A 19,126-nucleotide genomic window follows, 5' to 3' on the forward strand; every position below is an offset into this window, starting at 1 on the left:
ATGTATGTCGGAGATCTATTTCTTAAATTCTGGAAGTCAGAACTCCAAGGTGCCAGCACAGTTGCTTTCTGTGTCCACACACAGTGGAAGGGTTCGCAAGCTCTCTGGGGCCTCTTTTATTATAAAGGAACGAATAATCCCATTCAGAGAGGTTCCACAAAGGCCTCACTTCCTAATGTCATCATCTTTAGAGGTTTGGATTTTAACATATGAATCCTGGAGGGACACTAACATTCAGAACACAGCAGCAATTCAATAATAATTTGTTTTAGAGTGTGTTTTTCAAGTATCCTAGAGCAAATTAAAAAAGGAAATCATCCCCTGAAAACCTGACCCAGGACTAGTTAGAAAACAGTCCAGTTTCCCACTAAGTCCTACTGCTCAGCAACTACCTGAAACAAACTTCTCACAACCCAGCCCTAAAACAGATATGAAAAGGATAACTCAAATTATTTAGGTTTAAAAAAATTTTCTCTGTGGAATATTAAATTTTATTTCAAAAAGAGATTTAATCTGATTTCATATGAGGCATTTCCTTGCATTTACAAGGTCCAACAGGAATTTCAGAAGACTCAAGAGAGGCTGTAAGCTTAGTTGCTCAGTTGTATTTGACTCTTTGTGACACCATGGACTGTAGCCCATCAGGCTCCTCTATCCATGGGATTTTCCAGGCAAGAACACTGGAGTGGGTTGCCATTTTCTCCTCCAGGGCATCTTCCCAATTCAGGGATCGAACGCGCATCTCCTGCACTGGCAGGCAGGTTCTTAACCACTGAGCCACCAGGTAAGCCTACAAGAGAAGCTGAGTAATGTTAAAACAGAGCTATCCTGCAGCTGAGTATCTGACAAGCATTCTGATGTCTGTTGTCATAATACCTGGTGGCATACTACTTTATAGAAGTGATCATTTCATCCATCTTTCATATCATTTGTATAATTTAGTTTGTCTTTATTGATCTACTAGAGTTCTTTTGTTGTGTGTTCATTCCATAAACATTGAGTAATATGTGTGCCTTATGTAACTTCATTAATGTAATTACATAGAATTTACCCTACCTTTTCCTAAGATAAAGACTATATATAAAGTGCCATGTATAAGAACAGAGCAATCACTAAAGAAGAAAAAAGACTATCTGCTCAAAAATAAACTGATAAATTTAAAATCTCCTATTTACCATACCCAATTTTGAGCTCCTCGGTTAAGGACTTAGAAAAAAATTTGAAAATGATATTAATGAGGAAGGATTAAAGGAACAGGGACTACATAATTCTTCAAAAACTATTTTTTTTAAGTATTCATGTTTATTAGTTATTAATAAACACAAATTCAATTGCCCATTAAGGTTCAAGAAAACCACCAGGCCCCAGTAAGTACCTTCACCCTGACCAAAAGCCTTTCCCTTTCTATACCAACCTCCCAACACAGGTACAGCATAACCTTAGTTAAATTCATATTCACTGTTTCCATTCCTATGACATGATGTGTGACCATTTTCTACACAAATCTTTTTCTGAATAATTGCTTTCTCATTTGCTTCTTTTTCCAAGCAACTCTAAGCTCTCCCCAGATTTCTGAATCTCCTCTCAAGATATTCACTTACATCAGATTTTAAAGAAGTCTCTCTGGGAGATTTCTTTGCTGCCTCTATCCGGGCTGATTGACCTCTATGTTCCGTGCAATCACTCTGTATTCTCCCTCCACCATCATCCTAGGAAATCCTTTCTTCTCTCCCCTCTACTGGATCCTCTACTAGGAGATATCCTGTATTTTCTCATCTTAGTTTCCTCTCTCGTTTAGTTGGGGCTAAAGCATCCAACTCATCACAGTTTATCTATGTCTCTCCTGGTTTCAGCATAAGTCTATGTATTAAATTCCCTGCTGCTGCTAAGTCGCTTCAGTCGTGTCCAACTCTGTGCGACCCCACAGACGGCAGCCCACCAGCCTCCACCGTCCCTGGGATTCTCCAGGAAAGAACACTGGAGTGGGTTGCCATTTCCTTCTCCAATGCATGAAAGTGAAAAGTGAAAAAAAGTGAAGTCGCTCAGTTATGTCTGACTCTTCACGATCCCAGGGACTGCAGCCTACCAGGCTCCTCCGCCCATGGGAGTTTCCAGGCAAGAGTACTGGAGTGGGTTGCCATTGCCTTCTCCAAAGAAATTCCCTGGTTCCAGGTAAACCTGGATGGTGGGTTACCTTACTGGGAGTCCACGGGTTGCAGGCCAAACATTCTTTGAAGACTCGCAGCTCTTAACATGTCCTCATCCCGCCTTCACACCTGATTGAGAATACGGATGGCTACAGAATTCCAGTTTGGAAATCTTTTTCCTTCAGAATACTATCTTCTAGCTTCCAGGGTTGCTGCTGAGAATTCCAGAGCCTTTCTGATTCCTGATCCTTTGTATTGATTAGTTCTTTTCGGAAACTTTTTGAGTCTATTCTTTGTCCCCAGAGATCTGGAAATTCCACAGTGAACTGGCTGTAAATCTTGGTATGAATCTATTTCCACCCCTTGTGCTGTACTTGGTGGGGCCTCTCTGTCTAGAAACTCATGTCCTTCAATTCTAGACTATTTTCCTAGAGGTTCCTCCCCTCCGTCCTCCCAATTGGAATTTCTATTATTCGGACCTCTTAAACTGGTCCTCCAGTGTTCTTCTCTTCTATCTCCTCTCTTCTATCCCTTTGTGATTTTTGCTCTATTTTCCAAGAAACTCCTTCTGTTTTACCTTCCAGGTCTAGAACTGAGGTTTTAATTTTAGCTATCACGTTTAATTTCAAAGGATTTTTTTACTCACTTTTATTCCTTTTTAGGACATCCTGACTCACGACTTACTTCATGGTCCTTCTCCTATCTCTGAGAATATTGATAGCTTTTTTGAAATTATGCTTTCTCTGCAGACGCTGTTTCACGTAAGGTATTTTTTCCCCGTTTTTCTGTTCTTTGCAGTTATACTTATTTCCTTACAGGCTTTCTTCAGATATCTGACAATCCTTGGTTTTCTATTAGGTTTGAGAAAATGAAAGACTAATCAAAGCTCTGAAGCCCTGGGTGAAGCCCACTGATAATGAACTGCACTGACGTGTGATTGCCTAAGCCCTCTGCTGAGGAATCCCTGATATATCTATATCATAATCCTTGATTTTGGAGCTGGTCAGATGCTCCAGAGACACTTCTCTAACCTCCTGCCTTTGTGATAAAGGCCTAGTTGTCCACATTCTGCGAGTCAAGCAAAAGTAAATAAACATGTATTTACTCTCCTGTTTTCATGATGAAATGCCAATCCTAAACTACGCCTAACGTCACTCAACACAGAGAAGCTCTGTTTTACTGAAAATGAACATCCAGTCCTCGAGGAGGAAAGACAGGAGCCAGGTGGCAGAGGAGGAGAGGGGCACTAGAGCTCCTACTATTCACACAACACTTTCAATGGATCGTCCACTTTTAGCTCCACCCCTACCTCAACTTTCACAGGTTCCTGACAATACCAACATCTAAGACTTTTGAGGATTCTGCCAAGTTAACAGGGATAGGCCCTGCTTTACACAATTAACGACTTAAGACCACGTTCTCAGATGTGCTAAGTCAGCAGTTATCACTCGTCTACATGCTTTTTCAGCTTCCAATATTTCACAGTATCCTCCCGTTTTTGTCATCCTTGAAGACTCATGACTTTTTAAAAATTCCTTTACTGTAGTTTTAATGCGGTTGCAGAAGAAAATGCAACTAATTTGTGTGTTCAACTCATCATCACCAAACTATGCTGAATGTTGTGCAAATAAGGTTACACACTCAATGTAAGAAAGTTTTATCTTCAAAAACTAGAGATTATTTGCGTTTTACCTTATTCCTCTAAACAGTAACATCCTCTTCTCCTTACCTTACCCTGATTAAATACTTATAGACTGTCAACTGCTAAGGGAGGGGATGATAAACCACTACTTGTGAGAAATCTCTTTTGAAATAAAACAGGATACATCAGTGAGGAAAGAAATCCATGGAATACTAATAGCTTAAAAATAAGCAAGTAAAAGATCTGATTAGTAGAAGATTCAACACTTTATATATGAAACACAGTTTAGGAAACACTAGGGTATACTGTATTTTCTTAGTGCTTACTATCAGTCCACAACACGCATTTATGGGTGCTATATAATCTTTAGTCCACAAAACATCCTAAGTGAATGAATACCAATAATTTTTCAGGATTATTTTCATCTTCTGAGTTGAGGTCTAGAACTCTACCACTGATTTGCAGGTTGGAGCTTTATAAATATAAAAATAATTCATAACTACCCATTTCATAATATTTGCTGTAGGTGATGAAAATACAGATGAGCTCAATATTTACTGAAAAACAGTTATGTTAAAAACCACAAAATGTGACAATGCAAAATATCCTAAGAGAAGGAATAAGATGCTGTCTGCATAGCCAGACATCAGAAGGAAAGACACCTCTGATGCCAATATAATTCAATAAAACATTATCAGTAAGTTATGTTTGTCAACAGTAAAATAAAGTTATTTACATCCCTGTATAACTATACATGCCAATCAAACTTTCAAAACTAGCATTTTATCTTCCTTTATCATAAGGCCCAATAGAAACTCCAAACCAGAATAAGAAAAAAGACAACAAAATTTAATTATAAATCACCAGAAAAAGAAAATTCTAAACCAACCTTCAACCTTTTGGAAGAATAAGCTATTATTATTACCTCAATTTTCCACTGATGATAAAACAGACTTAGAGAAGTTAAGTAACTTGCTTAAATCAACCAGCCCATAACCAAGGGAGCCAGTCTGAAACCAAAGTCCCTGCTATTGTTTAGCATATAAGTTTAGAACAGAAATATTTCAGGGTGAGGTATTCCACTGTAGATCTTCACCATGGAAACTCTAAGTATTAAATTTAATTAGCCTTTTATCACTATGAATAGAACAAACTGAATAGATGTGTGTTTTTTTGTAGATTTAGTCTACAGTGATGTGTAAGCAATTTGAAATAAAAATCGAAATTTAACAAATGACTGCATGACTGAACTCATGTATTCTTAAAAGATTGTTTTCAACCACATAGGTAGGTATTTTCAAACTTAATTAGATCAGGGTTGAGAGGAATAGTGTTGATGAGGAAGAATTAAAGAGAAAAATTAATGTATGTCAGAAGTGAGTGGGAAAAAAGACTAATTGATCCTATAAGTTATTTATCTTTAAAATCAAGTCAAATTACTCTCCAGTATTATTATCTACCACTCTATACTCAGAATATAAGTCTACAGTAATCACAGAGTTCTACTTGCTCACAGTGCTGAAACAGCACCAATTGTATATGGCTTCCTCTTTAATAAAAGTACTGTATATTCTGGCTTCTTTGCACTACACATAAATAGGTGCTGGCACTTGAAACCCATAGTTTCACAGATGCAAATAACAGAAAAGTTCCCACACTAATCCTCAAGTCTGAAACCAACAGCTTAGCAAAAACATTACAACCTTAGAAAAAACAGTACTTAAAACTATAATGAATCCTGAAATTGCATGTCCATGATCTTTTCCTCTGAAATATCACAAAGTAATGAAAATAACTAAAGCTGCAAAAAGATATGGTGAGAACTTCTGAATTTGTTGTGAATGCCTATAGGTGAATAGCAAGTTGATATGAGAGCAAGAAAAGGTCATAAATAGAGACCTATCAGTAATTCCTAGGACTTTAGACGCTAACAGCACTGATTCATTATTCTATTTAATTTCATTCTACTTTAGAGGGTGCTTTTCCTGGAATGAATGCAAATGCTCACCAGCCTCACTCATGTCCTACTCCACCATGATTAAGCTTATCTTTCAGTTCTTGTGACTATCACACAGGAGACAAAAGTTCACAACCACTAAGTTAAAATCTTACTTATTCTGATTTGGATTTTCTCTCCAAACCATACCACATTCCAAATTTCCCCTCAAAATTAACTCTTTCTATCCCTGACACAAGGGACACCATGACTTCATACTGAAAGGGCATTTCCCAAAGGGTGTTCCATGGAATACTGGCTTTCATCCATCTTCCCCAAAACATAAAAAATTTCAGGATAACCCACAATATTTCTAATGTTTAATTTTGTTCAAAATACTTTCCCGTATTTATTTAGCCACATAAACCTTCTCCCCTCCAAAAGCACCTATTAATATCCCAGATTTCCAGAACTCACTTAAAAACTAGGGAGGGGGCTAGAGTAAAGAAACCCTAACTCCCAACAGAAGAGCTCATGTGAGGAAGAATTAATGGGCAAATAGTGAGACTGGGAAGTGGAGAGCCAGGTCTTTGAGCCTCCTGTTAACCATGAGAGCCAAAGTGCTACTTTCCTACAGCAGCAGATAAAGAAGCACTAGAATGGGAGGAGGGGTACTGGCCAATAGAGGCTAATAGCTATTAATTAGAAGAAGTGGACAATGCAGAGGGGAAGTATGGAGCAACTAGCTGAGAAAAGCAATTCTGTTACTCTGGTCAGTATCAAAGGGGGATAAAGGAAATCCCCTGGATCTGGAAAGGAGTTTTATATGCAGTGATAACAAAAGACAGTCATTCATATGTCTGGGATGACCTGTATTTATAGTGCGGGTTAAAAAAAAAAAAAAAAAAAAACCTTTATGGAAAGAAGTTCTTGACTCAAGACACAGCAAAATCTGCTGAGCAATTCTTCGTATTAGCTACTGAAACTTGAAGGCAACCGCACTGGAAGTTTTGTGAGTAACAAGGGATGAGACCATGAGTAACAAGGGAACCAGCAAACCCTGCTCACCTGTATCTACTGTAACATGCATCTGGAGTAATGGGAAGGCATAAACAAAAACTACAGCCAATAACTGTAGGTCATATCCCTCATGTTTGACAAGTTATACAACTTTACAGTCAATGGTAGTCAACATCCAGGAGCCCAAAGTCAGAGAAGGAAAAACGTGAAAAGAAAGGAAATGAACCATCGAAGACAAAACAAATGAGTGAATTCACCTGTCCATTAATTTCTAAATTAAAAGTACCCAGTTATTCACAAATCAGCCTGAAGTAGCAACCCAGGAAAACAGTATATTCACACTCATTATCTCATTTTTCCTCTCTCCTATTCTCCCTCCCTCCTTCCAAGTATCTTATCCCTAAGTTCCTTTTCTTTAAATTCTTCAGTCTGTCCCTAATTTAAACACATGTGCTTTTTGAAAAGGGCAACCATAATCTTTTCACTGTTAAACAGCCAACATGCTTTAGTATCATCTACCCTAGAATTCTAACTCTGCTCAATCCAATCTTCAGTAAAATATACAAGAAAACACAGGAATTCTGTATAACAATAGTTATTCTTTCAACACATGGCTACTTAGTATTTTCTATTCTAGTATATTTAATTTTTTAAATGCTAGCTGGACTTAGTAAACTGATTCTAAAACCTATCAAAACCAATAGGATGAAGTCAGCAATATATACAATATACTGGCAATAAGTGAACATGAAGAGAAAAGGTTTTGGGAGAATTTTCTTTACTACCATAGAAGAGGAGTACAATAAACTATTAATTTGCAACAAGCTCAGTTCTTTTACTTTAAAATAGCCTGGGCTTACTATCTAATATTAGTCAAGTCCCAGGAATTATTTCATAAAATTTCCAAAATTATTTCATAAAATTTCCAACATATTATGCTATTTGTGTTTACACCATTATGCTTAGGTATGCCCTACATTTTCATATGAAATAAGTTCCTAAAATTGTTATTGTTATTCTTGACATCCCTGTTCTCACTCATGGAGCAATATATCCTTTTGAAAAGAAAGAAATAGAAGAGAAGTGGAAATATAATAGCCACCACTTATGAACATGCTTCTATCATGTGCCAGCACTGTGTGAGAGCAAATAATTGTACTTATTATCACTCTTAGAAGAGACTAGATTATTAGGTGACTAGTATAAAGGAAACTACCCAACCTATATTTATGGTGACATTTATGATGATCCTAATTGAGGACTTGCTGCTGCTGCTGCTAAGTTGCTTCAGTCGTGTCTGACTCTGTGCGACCCCATAGACGGCGGCCCACCAGGCTCCCGTCCCTGGGATTCCCCAGGCAAGAACACTGGAGTGGGTTGCCATTTCCTTCTCTAATGCATGAAAGTGAAAAGTGAAAGTGAAGTCGCTCAGTCCTGTCCAACTCTTAGCAACCCCATGGACTGCAGCCCACCAGGCTCCTCCGTCCATTGGATTTTCCAGGCCAAGAGTACTGGAGTGGCGTGCCATTGCCTTCTCCGAATTGAGGACTTAAATAAACCTAATTATGTGTATTAAATGAACTTTTTGATAATTTGGTATGATTAATAAGCTTAGGAAAAGCTAACAATGAAGAACAGTATAAGTGAAAAACAAAGAAAAGAGTCAGATTTCTGTAATTAGGCCATCATCACCTCCCTTAACAGACCTACACATCAAAAAATGTGAATAAGCTTTAAAATTACTCTAAGAAAATGAAAAGTTTAAACCACAGTACCTACTGATGTACTCTAGTAGCAAGTTTATTAACCATTCAGGCTATTTTGTGTGTGTACATACACTGAATAAACTATAAAATTACTGTTGTTAAAGGATAATTTATATGAAATATTGTAAACTCCAACATTCAGAAAGCATCAAAATACAGTTAGCCACATACAGTCTGGCTTTTTTTTTATTTGAGTAATATTTTCTTTACCCTATTTTTTAAGCAACTTGATTCAGAATTTCCTAAAATTTTAACTTTCCATTTCAAAGTAGAAGATAGCCAATTTAATGAATAACATATTCATTTAGTCACTATCAGCAAATTAGCTTATAATGTAAAAGCTATTTTTACAACTCTACTGTAGAGTTACACTACTGACATAAAAACTATTATTTTATAAACAAAACATATAAACCATAATCATTTTGACAAAAAATAAGGACAAAACAGAATCTTTCAAATCCTACTGTATATAACTGGAAAATATAAATTTGACAGTGATCTACGCGTTAAGGTATAAAAGCACTCTTATCCTCTTACTCTATTGCTCAATGGCTTAGTCCCCTCTTCCTCTCTAGAGCTCTACTTACTCCCTCCTTGAGGCCATCAGCAGCAAATGCAAGGAGTGCTATCCAAAGACAAAATCTGACTTTGAACTGTCAGTTTTCTCATTGTCATGATGCTGTAATGAACAAAACATGAACAGTATCAATATAAACGTGAAATGGGTCATAACTAGGAATAAAGTGAAATGGATGGAAATGAAGCAAGTCAAATAGAATTTTGCTGATTCCATTTTTAAAAATAAGGCATATGAAGGGAGGAGTGTTTTGGGGGAGAATGGATGTAAGTACACATATGGTTCAGTTCCTTTGCTGTTAACCTGAAACCATTGTTAATCTGCTACACCCCAATACAAATTAAAAAGTTTTTAAAAAATAAAGATATTATCTAGATGGCACTTTCATTAATACAGACAGCCAAACACAAATATACAGCATGTATTAAAAGAGTATTTACTACTGCTCTCCTGTTGCAAATATTGGGTCTTTTAAAACTCAAACTAAAAACTGTATCATTTAAGGCAAATCTAAATTATCAAATTTAACCCCAACAAACAAATTCTTTCAATCTCCATCACAGACCAAATAAATAATGTTAAAAAATTAAACTGAGGCCAATTCACTATCTGGAAACTTCCTTAATCTAACTGCTTTTTATATAATGTTAGGTAGTGAGAATAAAATAAGACATTTCCCAAAATGTGCAATCAAATTATACTCGAAGAACAACGGATCTATTTCAATAATTAAATGAGGAGACTTAAATTGTTAAATAACCCAATTTCTCAAATAACTTAAAAATAGTAAATACTACTACTCATGATGTACTTCTTGACAGCTTTTTCCATTCTTGTCTTCCTCCTTACCTAGACTTCTATGATTGGTACCTTCCACTTTCAAGACCTCAAACACCAACTTAAAAATGCCTGAGACTTAATCACTGCCTAGTCACAAAGCCTGGCTTCCCAGGTGGCTCAGGGGTAAAGAATCTGCCTGCTAAGCAAGAGACACAAGTTCGATCCCTGGGTCAGGAAGATTCCCTGGAGAAGGGAATGGCAACTCATTCCAGTATTCTTGCCTGGGAAATCCCATGGACAGAGGAGCCTGGTGGGTTACAGCCCATGGGATCCCAAAAGAGTTGGACACGACTTAGCTACTAAATAACAACAACAAAAGTTCTAAAGCCTACAAAATAAATCCTAAAAATTCTAGTCCCTTATTTCCTATGACAACAGGAGTGTACTTAAGAGACTGTATATATTATTTTTGTTACATCACACCAGACTTCTAAAAGGCAAAATATGAAGGATAATACCAAAACTCAGTTTATTTTAAAATTGTGAAAAGTCCATGTTTTAAAATTATTTAAAAATCTACTATATTATAAACATAAAATGTATTTGGCCAAACACTTCTTTGACTTTTGGCTTATGTGGTTTAAATTAAATATATACAAACAAGTTTTTTTTAATATAGATAAAAGAAACAAGATCCAGGGAATCATATTTAGTGGAAAATGTATATAAATTTTTCTGATAATACAGCAAAATATCTCATAACATAAATGTAAATTCCTAACAACCAAAAGGCAATTGAGGATAGTTTTCTCTCTTATCATAATTTTTACATTTACAACTGGTACATACAAAGAGTTCTCCCATTATTTTACAGATGAGAAAGGATATTAAATGACAACCATAATCATAAACTAGAGTACTCCTATGGAACCATAATTTAAGAACTGAAACTCTAACTCAAAGTATCAGAATCTTTTCATTAAATTTTAAAAAGAACTAAAAAATTTCTAAATTTATGAAACATGAAGTATAAAACTACACAGGCTTTATAAAATATTTTGCTCTACATATAAAATTAAAGGACATATACTCACTAATCCAGTATCAAAGTCAAAACTGTCTCATTCTTAACACAGTGAGCTCTTGAAAGATGATTTAAAATTCTTACATTTCCAATATGAGTTTACTAATCAGTTTCTCAAAATCATTCAATTCATGTCTTATACACACACACATATATATATTTAACCCTATGACATCAAGTTACTAGAAAATTCCTGATATTGACATATTGAATAATTAAAGTTATTATGTGCATGCAATCCTGAATAAGTGATTTACCTGGCAAATGAATTTTTAATAAATTTCAAGTCCAAAAAAGGGAATAATCACCAACTGACTTTTGGTTCAAAAAAAATAAAGCTTTACTTGGGAACAAAGACATTTTACTATAAAAACTTTCCAACAAACTCAAGTATCCTTATTCCATAGATACAAAATAACTTCTTTGGCTAATATCCTTCAAAAGTCAGCGTACCAATACAGATGCATTGGTATGTACTATATTAACAGTATGATGTGTGATGATGTATACTCTCCTCACAGTGAACTGGTGGATGTTGGAACTTGCTCACAGGTAACACTGGAAGCAGAACTTAAACCAAGACTTCAAGCTAAAGGTCTCATGGAGAATTTGCTCTCATCATTGATCTACTCCAATATCTATGTCTTCTAAATCACATCTAGATTTCGGAGAATGAAGATAAAAAATGAACCAGTTTAGGTCTGAATTAAATTTGGAGTGAATCTAACTCTCAGGCAGGCAGGAGTTGCTCCCAAACATTCTCTAGCAAATATTATCACAAAAATTTTAAACTATTTATGTCATCTTACAAACATGACAATTTTTGGCAAGTCCATGTTTAGTAATTTCCTTGCCTTGTACTATATAGAGATGTAATAAAACCCAGTGATGACCACCTTCAAGTTCCTGTTGATCTAAGATATTTTAAAACCTCCTCCCATTTCCAGAGTGACTTCCAAAGCCTAGGAAGGAATGTTTCCACTAATAAATACCTTTCCCTTGAATGCCTGTTAGACCACCACGCTTTAGGCAAAGTGAGCAATAATCCATTTCCGCCCGTCATAGAATTATTCAAAATTTGTCTGACCGAAAAAACTTAAGTTCTTCCCCTCAAGCTTCACATTAAATCAAGGCAACAACTGAGTACCATGCTTTCACTCTTGGGAAAATATTTACCGAAAACTACTGAAAAAAAAAACCCCTTGAATTGGTGTCTACTCTTTTATTGTGTGTAAACATACATATTTAAATACATAATACATACACAACAGATATTATATGTTTATATACTTACTACAGAGTAGAGAGTTTATCACGGTAGCTTTCTATAACAAATCACAATGGCCAGCTAAAGAGTTTTTATTTTAAATACAAACTTACCCCATTCTAGGTATTCAAGAATGTTCTTCTCTCTTCTCAATGGAGAATTATTGCATTCATCGTAAAGGCAGATGAGGATATCCAGTAACGTTTCCACACTGAAGCACTGCCCATTGGTCTGAGCGGGCCCGTCCAAAATAAACTGCTCCAACTGCCTCAAACGCACTTCTCCAGACATGTTTGCTTCAATATCCGCTGGTTTTCCTTTCAATTACTAAAACGATTTTGAATATGATTACTGAAACCTAAATGTTAAAATGTGTGGTTTAAAAATAAACCACTTGTTATTCAAATAACTGTCATGCAATGCCGGTGCTGAATTCAACATCCAACACGCCAGTAACCTCACTTAACTGAAGCGTCTTCAATTCGCACATATACATATACTTTTGAGGAAAAGTTACCATAAAATATATATTTAATACATTCTTAAAAGAATAATACAATTAAATCGTATATTTAAATAAAATAATTAAAAAGTACAGCGAACCAGTCAACACTTCTTTAGGAAAAAAAAAAAAGCTCTTCTCCTTCATTCAAAATTCAACTCGTGCAACAGAATCCTGAAACGAATCCGGCTGCATCATTTATGAATTAAGTCCCGATCTGCATCAGCAATTCACTTCCAGGCAGAAGGAAAATCGAAAGGGGAGGAAAAAGCCAGAATGAATATAAGGGGGAGGGAAAACCAAAAATTCTGCTGCAAATCCTCCCAGCCACCACTTGGATAACGCATCAGAGGCAATTTCTCCAGCGGGAAAGGGAGGGGGCGAGGTCCCTGAAGCAGCCCCTCGGCTCGGAGCACGCCAAGTCTTCCCTGGAGGAGGCTTTTCCTTTCTCCTTCCGAAGTCCGTCTTTTTAAGGCTTTGCAGTTAGTCCTATTTCCAACCGATTCCGATGAAAACTCTTCATTTTTCTCCCCGCTTCTCCTAGGGGCCTGACTGACTGCGGGCGGCACTCGCCCCCGACTCCGGGAGCGGCGGCTACTTGGCGGCCAGAGCCCGCTCCATGTCGGTGGTCGCTGGGCCGCCGGCCTGGGCCGCGCCCGGCAGAGAACCGGGTCTCCCCCACAGCCGCACCGCGGCCGCCCGCCCGCCGACGCTCCCGATGCCCTGGCGAGGGGGTGCTTTTCTGGATTCAAAGGACACGGACGGCGGCAACTGCGGCGGCGAGGGCGCGGGCGGCTCCGGCAGCTAGATCTCCCCCTTCTTCACACCCCTGGCTTAAGGGCATCTTTCCCCGGCGAGGAGGGAAGCGGCCGAGGCGCAGGAGGAGGGGTTGGTGCCGCTGGTAAGGAGACCAGAGGCTGCCGCAGCCCGGCTCGCAGCCACTCCCTTCCTTTCCCTCCACCCCTCCCCCGCCTTCCCCGTTCTCTCGCGCTCGCGCCCTGGGCTCCGCGAGGCAGCTCCAGGGCCCACCGCACGCAGGCGGAGGCTGGCCGACGAGTCCAGATCCAATATGGCGGCCCCGGCCCCCGCCCCCCGACACGCGCGCGCCCGCCCTCTCTCCCCTCCCCGCCCCCGCCCCGCCCCCTCCCGAGCCCAGCCGGCCCGGCGGGGTCCGGTCCAGAGGCAGCGCAGAGCCGAGCCCGGGCCCTGGGTCGGGGGGCGCGGGCGGGGGCCGGGGGCGCGGCGGCTGCGCCAGCGCGAGGGGCGGGTGGGGACGCATCGGCCGGCGAGGCTGCCGCTGCCGCAACGTGGAATGCAGGGATATGGGAGGACTGAGGGAGGCCGCAGCGGCGGCGGCCGGTCTGGAGGTGGGAGGACCCGGGCGCGGGCTGGGAACTGCGCCACCGCCTCGCCGCTGTGTTCCCGGTCCTCGAGGCTTCTCGTACGGATCGCAGAGCGGGTCTTCCTCCTGGGCCTCGGAGGCACCACCTGACTGGCACGTTTGCTAAGGAGGCCCAGAAGCAGACGGCTTTAGGCTTCCGACGGATCTCTAAAAACAGTGCCCTTCTCAGCGCCTCTTACCTGCTCACCACCACCCGTCCCCCCCCCCACCCCAAATTCAGTTCTCACGCACTCCAAAGTAATAATTCCTTGGGTGTCTAATTACACCACTTCTTGTGTCACTTCCCAGGACGAATACAGTGACACACTTGTACGCGCTACCTGCAAGCCCTGAGTGCGAGAAAAACAGAATTCCCCATGTCTATTCCCAAAAGTTTCCCTACGGAGAGCACAGTGTTTTCTTCTCCGGAACTATTCTAGCTGCTGCCTGTTTATCCCCAGCCAAGGTTACCACCTACACGGGATTCAGCCAATGAAGGGGAGTCAAGACAGTTCACTATCCTCAAATCTCCATCCCCAGAGCGCGCTCGCGTGCGCGCGCACACACACGTAGCCCAGTGGCACAATGCAGAGACCTGGCAGCAAAGACGAGTCATTGAATAGCTAAGGCCTTTGATGCATTTAGGGCCTTTCAGGGATTTTTTTTTTTTTTCACCCTGTTTAGGAGAGCGCTCTACAAATTTCTCATGGAAGAGGCCACATTTAAATGTGTCACTAAACTGGGTCACTGCATTTCTGTCTTTCCCTTTCAAAATACCATCTCCTTTATAAAAACTTTCTCCAAAATACAGTTATTTTATATTCTTTCCTTGCATCCCTGAGGCAGTTATATTTTCTGTGTCAATACGCACAATTGTGTTTTTTACATCTTACTAATATGGAAGAAGAAGAGAAGAGAAGGCGATGGCACCCCACTCCAGTACTCTTGCCTGGAAAATCCCATGGATGGAGGAGCCTGGTAGGCTGCAGTCCATGGGGTCGCCAAGAGTCGGAAAGGACTGAGCGACTTCCCTTTCACTTTTTACTTTTATGCATTGGAGAAGGAAATGACAACCCACTCCAGTGTTATTGCCTGGAGAATTCAAGGGACGGGGCGGGGGGGAGGGGGGAGGCGCCTGGTGGGCTGCCATCTATGGGGTCGCACAGATTCGGACACGACTAAAGTGACTTAGCAGCAATATGGAAGCTAAGGAAGGTTTAGAAATGAAGGCTAAAATTAAGGATTCAAGATGCCGTCATTCACAAGATATTGTGAATCTTCTGTTAATTCTACACTTGCCTGACTTCAATAAGGACAAAACATTTCCAATGTGCTCTTGACACATGATTGATACATAGGTTCAGACAAAAGATGGGTCATTATAGCCATTACAACTTTGTGTGTGTACGTATGTATTGATTAATTATAAAAGTAATAGAAAAACAAAAAGAAAAGGTTAATACACAAATAATAATATTTTCGTGTTTACTATTGAAGTCTTTCTCCTATGTATTTTAATAAAATTATGCATTAAAAAAAAGAAAGTTTTATAGCCTCCTGTTTTTACTTGTTGTTTAGTCACTAAATCGTATGCAACTCTGCATCCCCGTGAAGTGCAGCACACCAGGCTTCTCTGTCCTTGACTGTCTGGTAGTGCTTGCTCAAACTCATGTCCATTGAGTCAGTGAGGCCATCCAACCATCTCATCCGCTGTCACTCCCTTCTCCTCCTGCCCTCAATCTTTGCCAGCATCAATGCCTTTTCCAGTGAGTCAGCTCTTCGCATCAGGTGGCCAAAGTATTAGAGCTTCAGCTTCAGCATCAGTCCTTCCAATGAATATTCTGGGTTGATTTCCTTTAGAATTGACTGGTTTGATCTCCTTGCAGTCCAAGGGACTCTCAAGAGTCTTCTCAAGCACCACCGCAGTTCAAAAGCATCAATTCGTGAGTGCTCAGCCTTCTTTATGGCCCAACTCTCACATCCACCCATGACTACTGGAAAAACCACAGCTTCCACTATATGGATCTTTGTCAGCAAGTTGATGTCTCTGCTTTTTAATATATTGGGTTTGTCATAGCTTTTATTCCAAGGAGCAAGCATCTTTTAATTTCATGGCTGCAGTCACTGTCTGCAGTGATTTTGGAGCCCAAGAATATAAAATCTGCCACTTTTTCCCCATTTACAGCTTTCCTGGTGGCTTAGACGGTAAAGAATCTGCCTGCAATGCAGGAGACCTGGGTTTGATCCCTGGGTTGGGAAGATGGCGCTGGAGAAGGGAATGGCATGGCAACCCACTCCAGTCTTCTTGCCTGGAGAATCCCCGTGGACAGAGGAGCCTGGCAGGCTACAGTCCATGAGATTACAAAGAATCGAACGTGACTGAGCTACTACTGACAACGCAACACATTTGCCATGAAATACTGGCAATATTAACATGTTTTCAGGTCAACACGTATTCTTCAACAACACAGTTTTTAATAGTGAAGCCAAGACATTTTAACACTTTCAATTGACCATGAGGTGGGATAGCAAAGAAAATTTCTTCTGCTTTTATACCATAGACCTGGCTACAAGATAACCACTTATCCAACTTGTAAATAACTCTAAAGAAGAGGTTAAAAGAGAGAATCTAAAACATGTTGTCTCAATAAATGCTAATTAACAGTGGAAGTATATGAGATACAGATATGTTTTTTAACAGAAGAGTCATGCTGCCAGTCCTCTCTCTACCTATTCTGTTAGCACTTGGGTACCACCCACAGTCCAGGGTACTGATGATTGCTTCATAAACTTTTCCACATTATTTAGAGAGTAAAGAGGAGAACTATTTTATTAAACACACACACACACATAAAGAGAAGGAAGAAGGGTGAACCCAATCAATTTTGCTTGAATAATTCAAGCTCAGAGACTTAATCATTAACTAGACCCTAAACATCGTGTGGGTGTTATTTTAAATGTTCCGGTTAAAGTGTGAACATGCTTGTTAATGAAACCAAAGCAAGGCAAAGCCCCAGCAGTCCCACAGTGCTTGAAGTGATCCTACAAAACGTGAGTGCTACAGGCTACATGGCAGGGTGTTCTTTGGATAAAGAACCTGAAGGAGGGCTTTGTGAAATTTTGCTGAGGGGACTGGAGATTAGATGTAACCGCAAACACAAATTATTTGAAATAATCAGGAAAAGTTTTACGAAGATGCTAGGAAGTATTCTGACCTTTGAGAAAAGAAATAGGACAGGAGAGGACAGAGATAGGAGAGTGAAAAGAATAAGACAGGACGGGGTCATTAAGCCTAGTCCAACGAATCCTCCAATTCTGGCCTACAAAGGGGAGAACTGATCCAACAATTAACATTTATAACAACCAGCCCACTCTTACCTTGCTATATCTTACTCCAGAATAACTATAGGTTCAATAATGAAGAACAGAGCCCAAAAGCAAGGTGAGTGTCACAGCAGGGCTTCAGGTATAGTAACACACAAGTATTTTACTACTTTGCCTTTCAGCCCAGTTAGCACATCCTGACCCTGAAAATGATTGACTTGGTTTAGTGCTTTCTGAGAATAAAATGCCGCCAAATGCTTGTCCTCCCTTCAGGTCTGGCTCCTGACATGAGTAATACCAGCTGCAAAAGCTGATGTTATTTAAAAAAAAAAAAAAAAGGAGGGGCAAGGGGAGAACACTTTACAATATGACAACACTCTCCTGAGTACTTTGAACATATTATGCAATGCAATCATTACAACCATACGAAGTAGACAAAGTATCATTTCTGTATGTAAATAAGGAAACAGGTTTAGAGCTACCTTGGATAACTTGTGAATGACTGCATAGCTAGCAATGACATAGGAGCTGGGAGTCAAAACCAGGCCTGAGTCAATGATTTTAACCACTATACAAGAGGAGTCAGAAAGATCTGTGGAATTCTATAAACCCAACTCCTCATTCCTGTTGTAACCAGGAAGCAGTGGGCTATTGTTGCTAATTCACATGTTTGGATGTTAGAAGTTGACATCAGGGCAGAAAAGGGAGACACATATGATGGATCAGGATCCAGCCAGAAAAAGAGAAATCATTCATGTATTTAAACCAGAAGAACTTTAGCTATGAGAAATGGTTACAGAGGTGATGGAAGCGCTGAGCTGAGGAGACAAACGGGAGAGTGAGGTGACCCTCAGTTTGGTGGCAGTACCATCTACTACCCCAAGACTGGTGGAAGCTAAAACCAGGCCTGGAGGGAGCTGGAACCACAGAGGAGGTACAAAAAGGACAGAGAGAGAGGAAGGAGAATCCTCTTACCTAGAATCTCCCAGCATTTGCAGCTAAAACAGAGCTTGTGTTAGAGAGCCTGCAGGCATTGTCCGCAAAGATACAGAGCAGAGCAGGTGATGAAAGTGGACTGGCTATAAACTGGTCAAGGATTTACATGCGTATCATTAATGCAGTTTCAGTTTTACCTAAACTATTAAAAAAATAAAGCAAATGTCTTATCTTTGAATAATAATTAAGTGGATTTTAAAGTGGCGTGGTTTTAACCTAGGAGCAGTTTTTACTGCTCCCTTTTCATATTTATTTTGCTTTGGTTTAATCTCTCAAAAACAAAAAGCTAAAATCCCAACAAAACCAACCCTCCATGTCTAGGGCATGTTTACTTAGGTTCACAGACTAATATTTCCCTCTTGCTTATCAGTGGATCTGTCTGCTTTGTCCTACCTGTCAATCTTGCATTTGAATTTCTCTTTAAAGCTCCACATAAACAAGCTGTACTATAAATGGAATTTTCAAAAATAAGTTTAGAGTCAAACATTATAATGCAGATATTGCCCCCCTATTACAGCAGTTTAGTAAATTTGAATGTTGAGAAGATAGATGCCATTCTTTTAAAAATTCCATTAGCAGGAAACATTTGGCAAAAGGCTCCATGCTGTGTGTGATGACAAAAACCAAGCCAGTTAAGCCAATGTGTTCTTCTTAGCCCCAAAGTGGGGCTGGGGGTGACACAGCCAGGACCTAGGGGCTGG

General features: G+C 39.7%; 1 protein-coding gene across 11 annotated transcripts in view; it reads right to left on the reverse strand.

Moving 5' to 3' along the window:
* The window catches only part of CDC42BPA (CDC42 binding protein kinase alpha), a 297,280-nt gene extending 283,484 nt beyond the window's left edge, over positions 1-13,796 (reverse strand). For all 11 annotated transcript variants that reach the window (XM_061382427.1, XM_061382422.1, XM_061382424.1 and 8 more), the window contains exon 1: positions 12,336-13,796. In XM_061382427.1, the coding sequence (XP_061238411.1) occupies positions 12,336-12,513 (178 nt within the window). In that variant the 5' untranslated portion in view covers positions 12,514-13,796. The remainder of the gene's footprint in view (positions 1-12,335) is intronic.
* Positions 13,797-19,126: the final 5,330 nt, after the last annotated feature.

The sequence above is a fragment of the Bos javanicus genome, chromosome 16 (genome assembly GCF_032452875.1).
Source record: "Bos javanicus breed banteng chromosome 16, ARS-OSU_banteng_1.0, whole genome shotgun sequence".
NCBI classification, from domain to species: domain Eukaryota; kingdom Metazoa; phylum Chordata; class Mammalia; order Artiodactyla; family Bovidae; genus Bos; species Bos javanicus.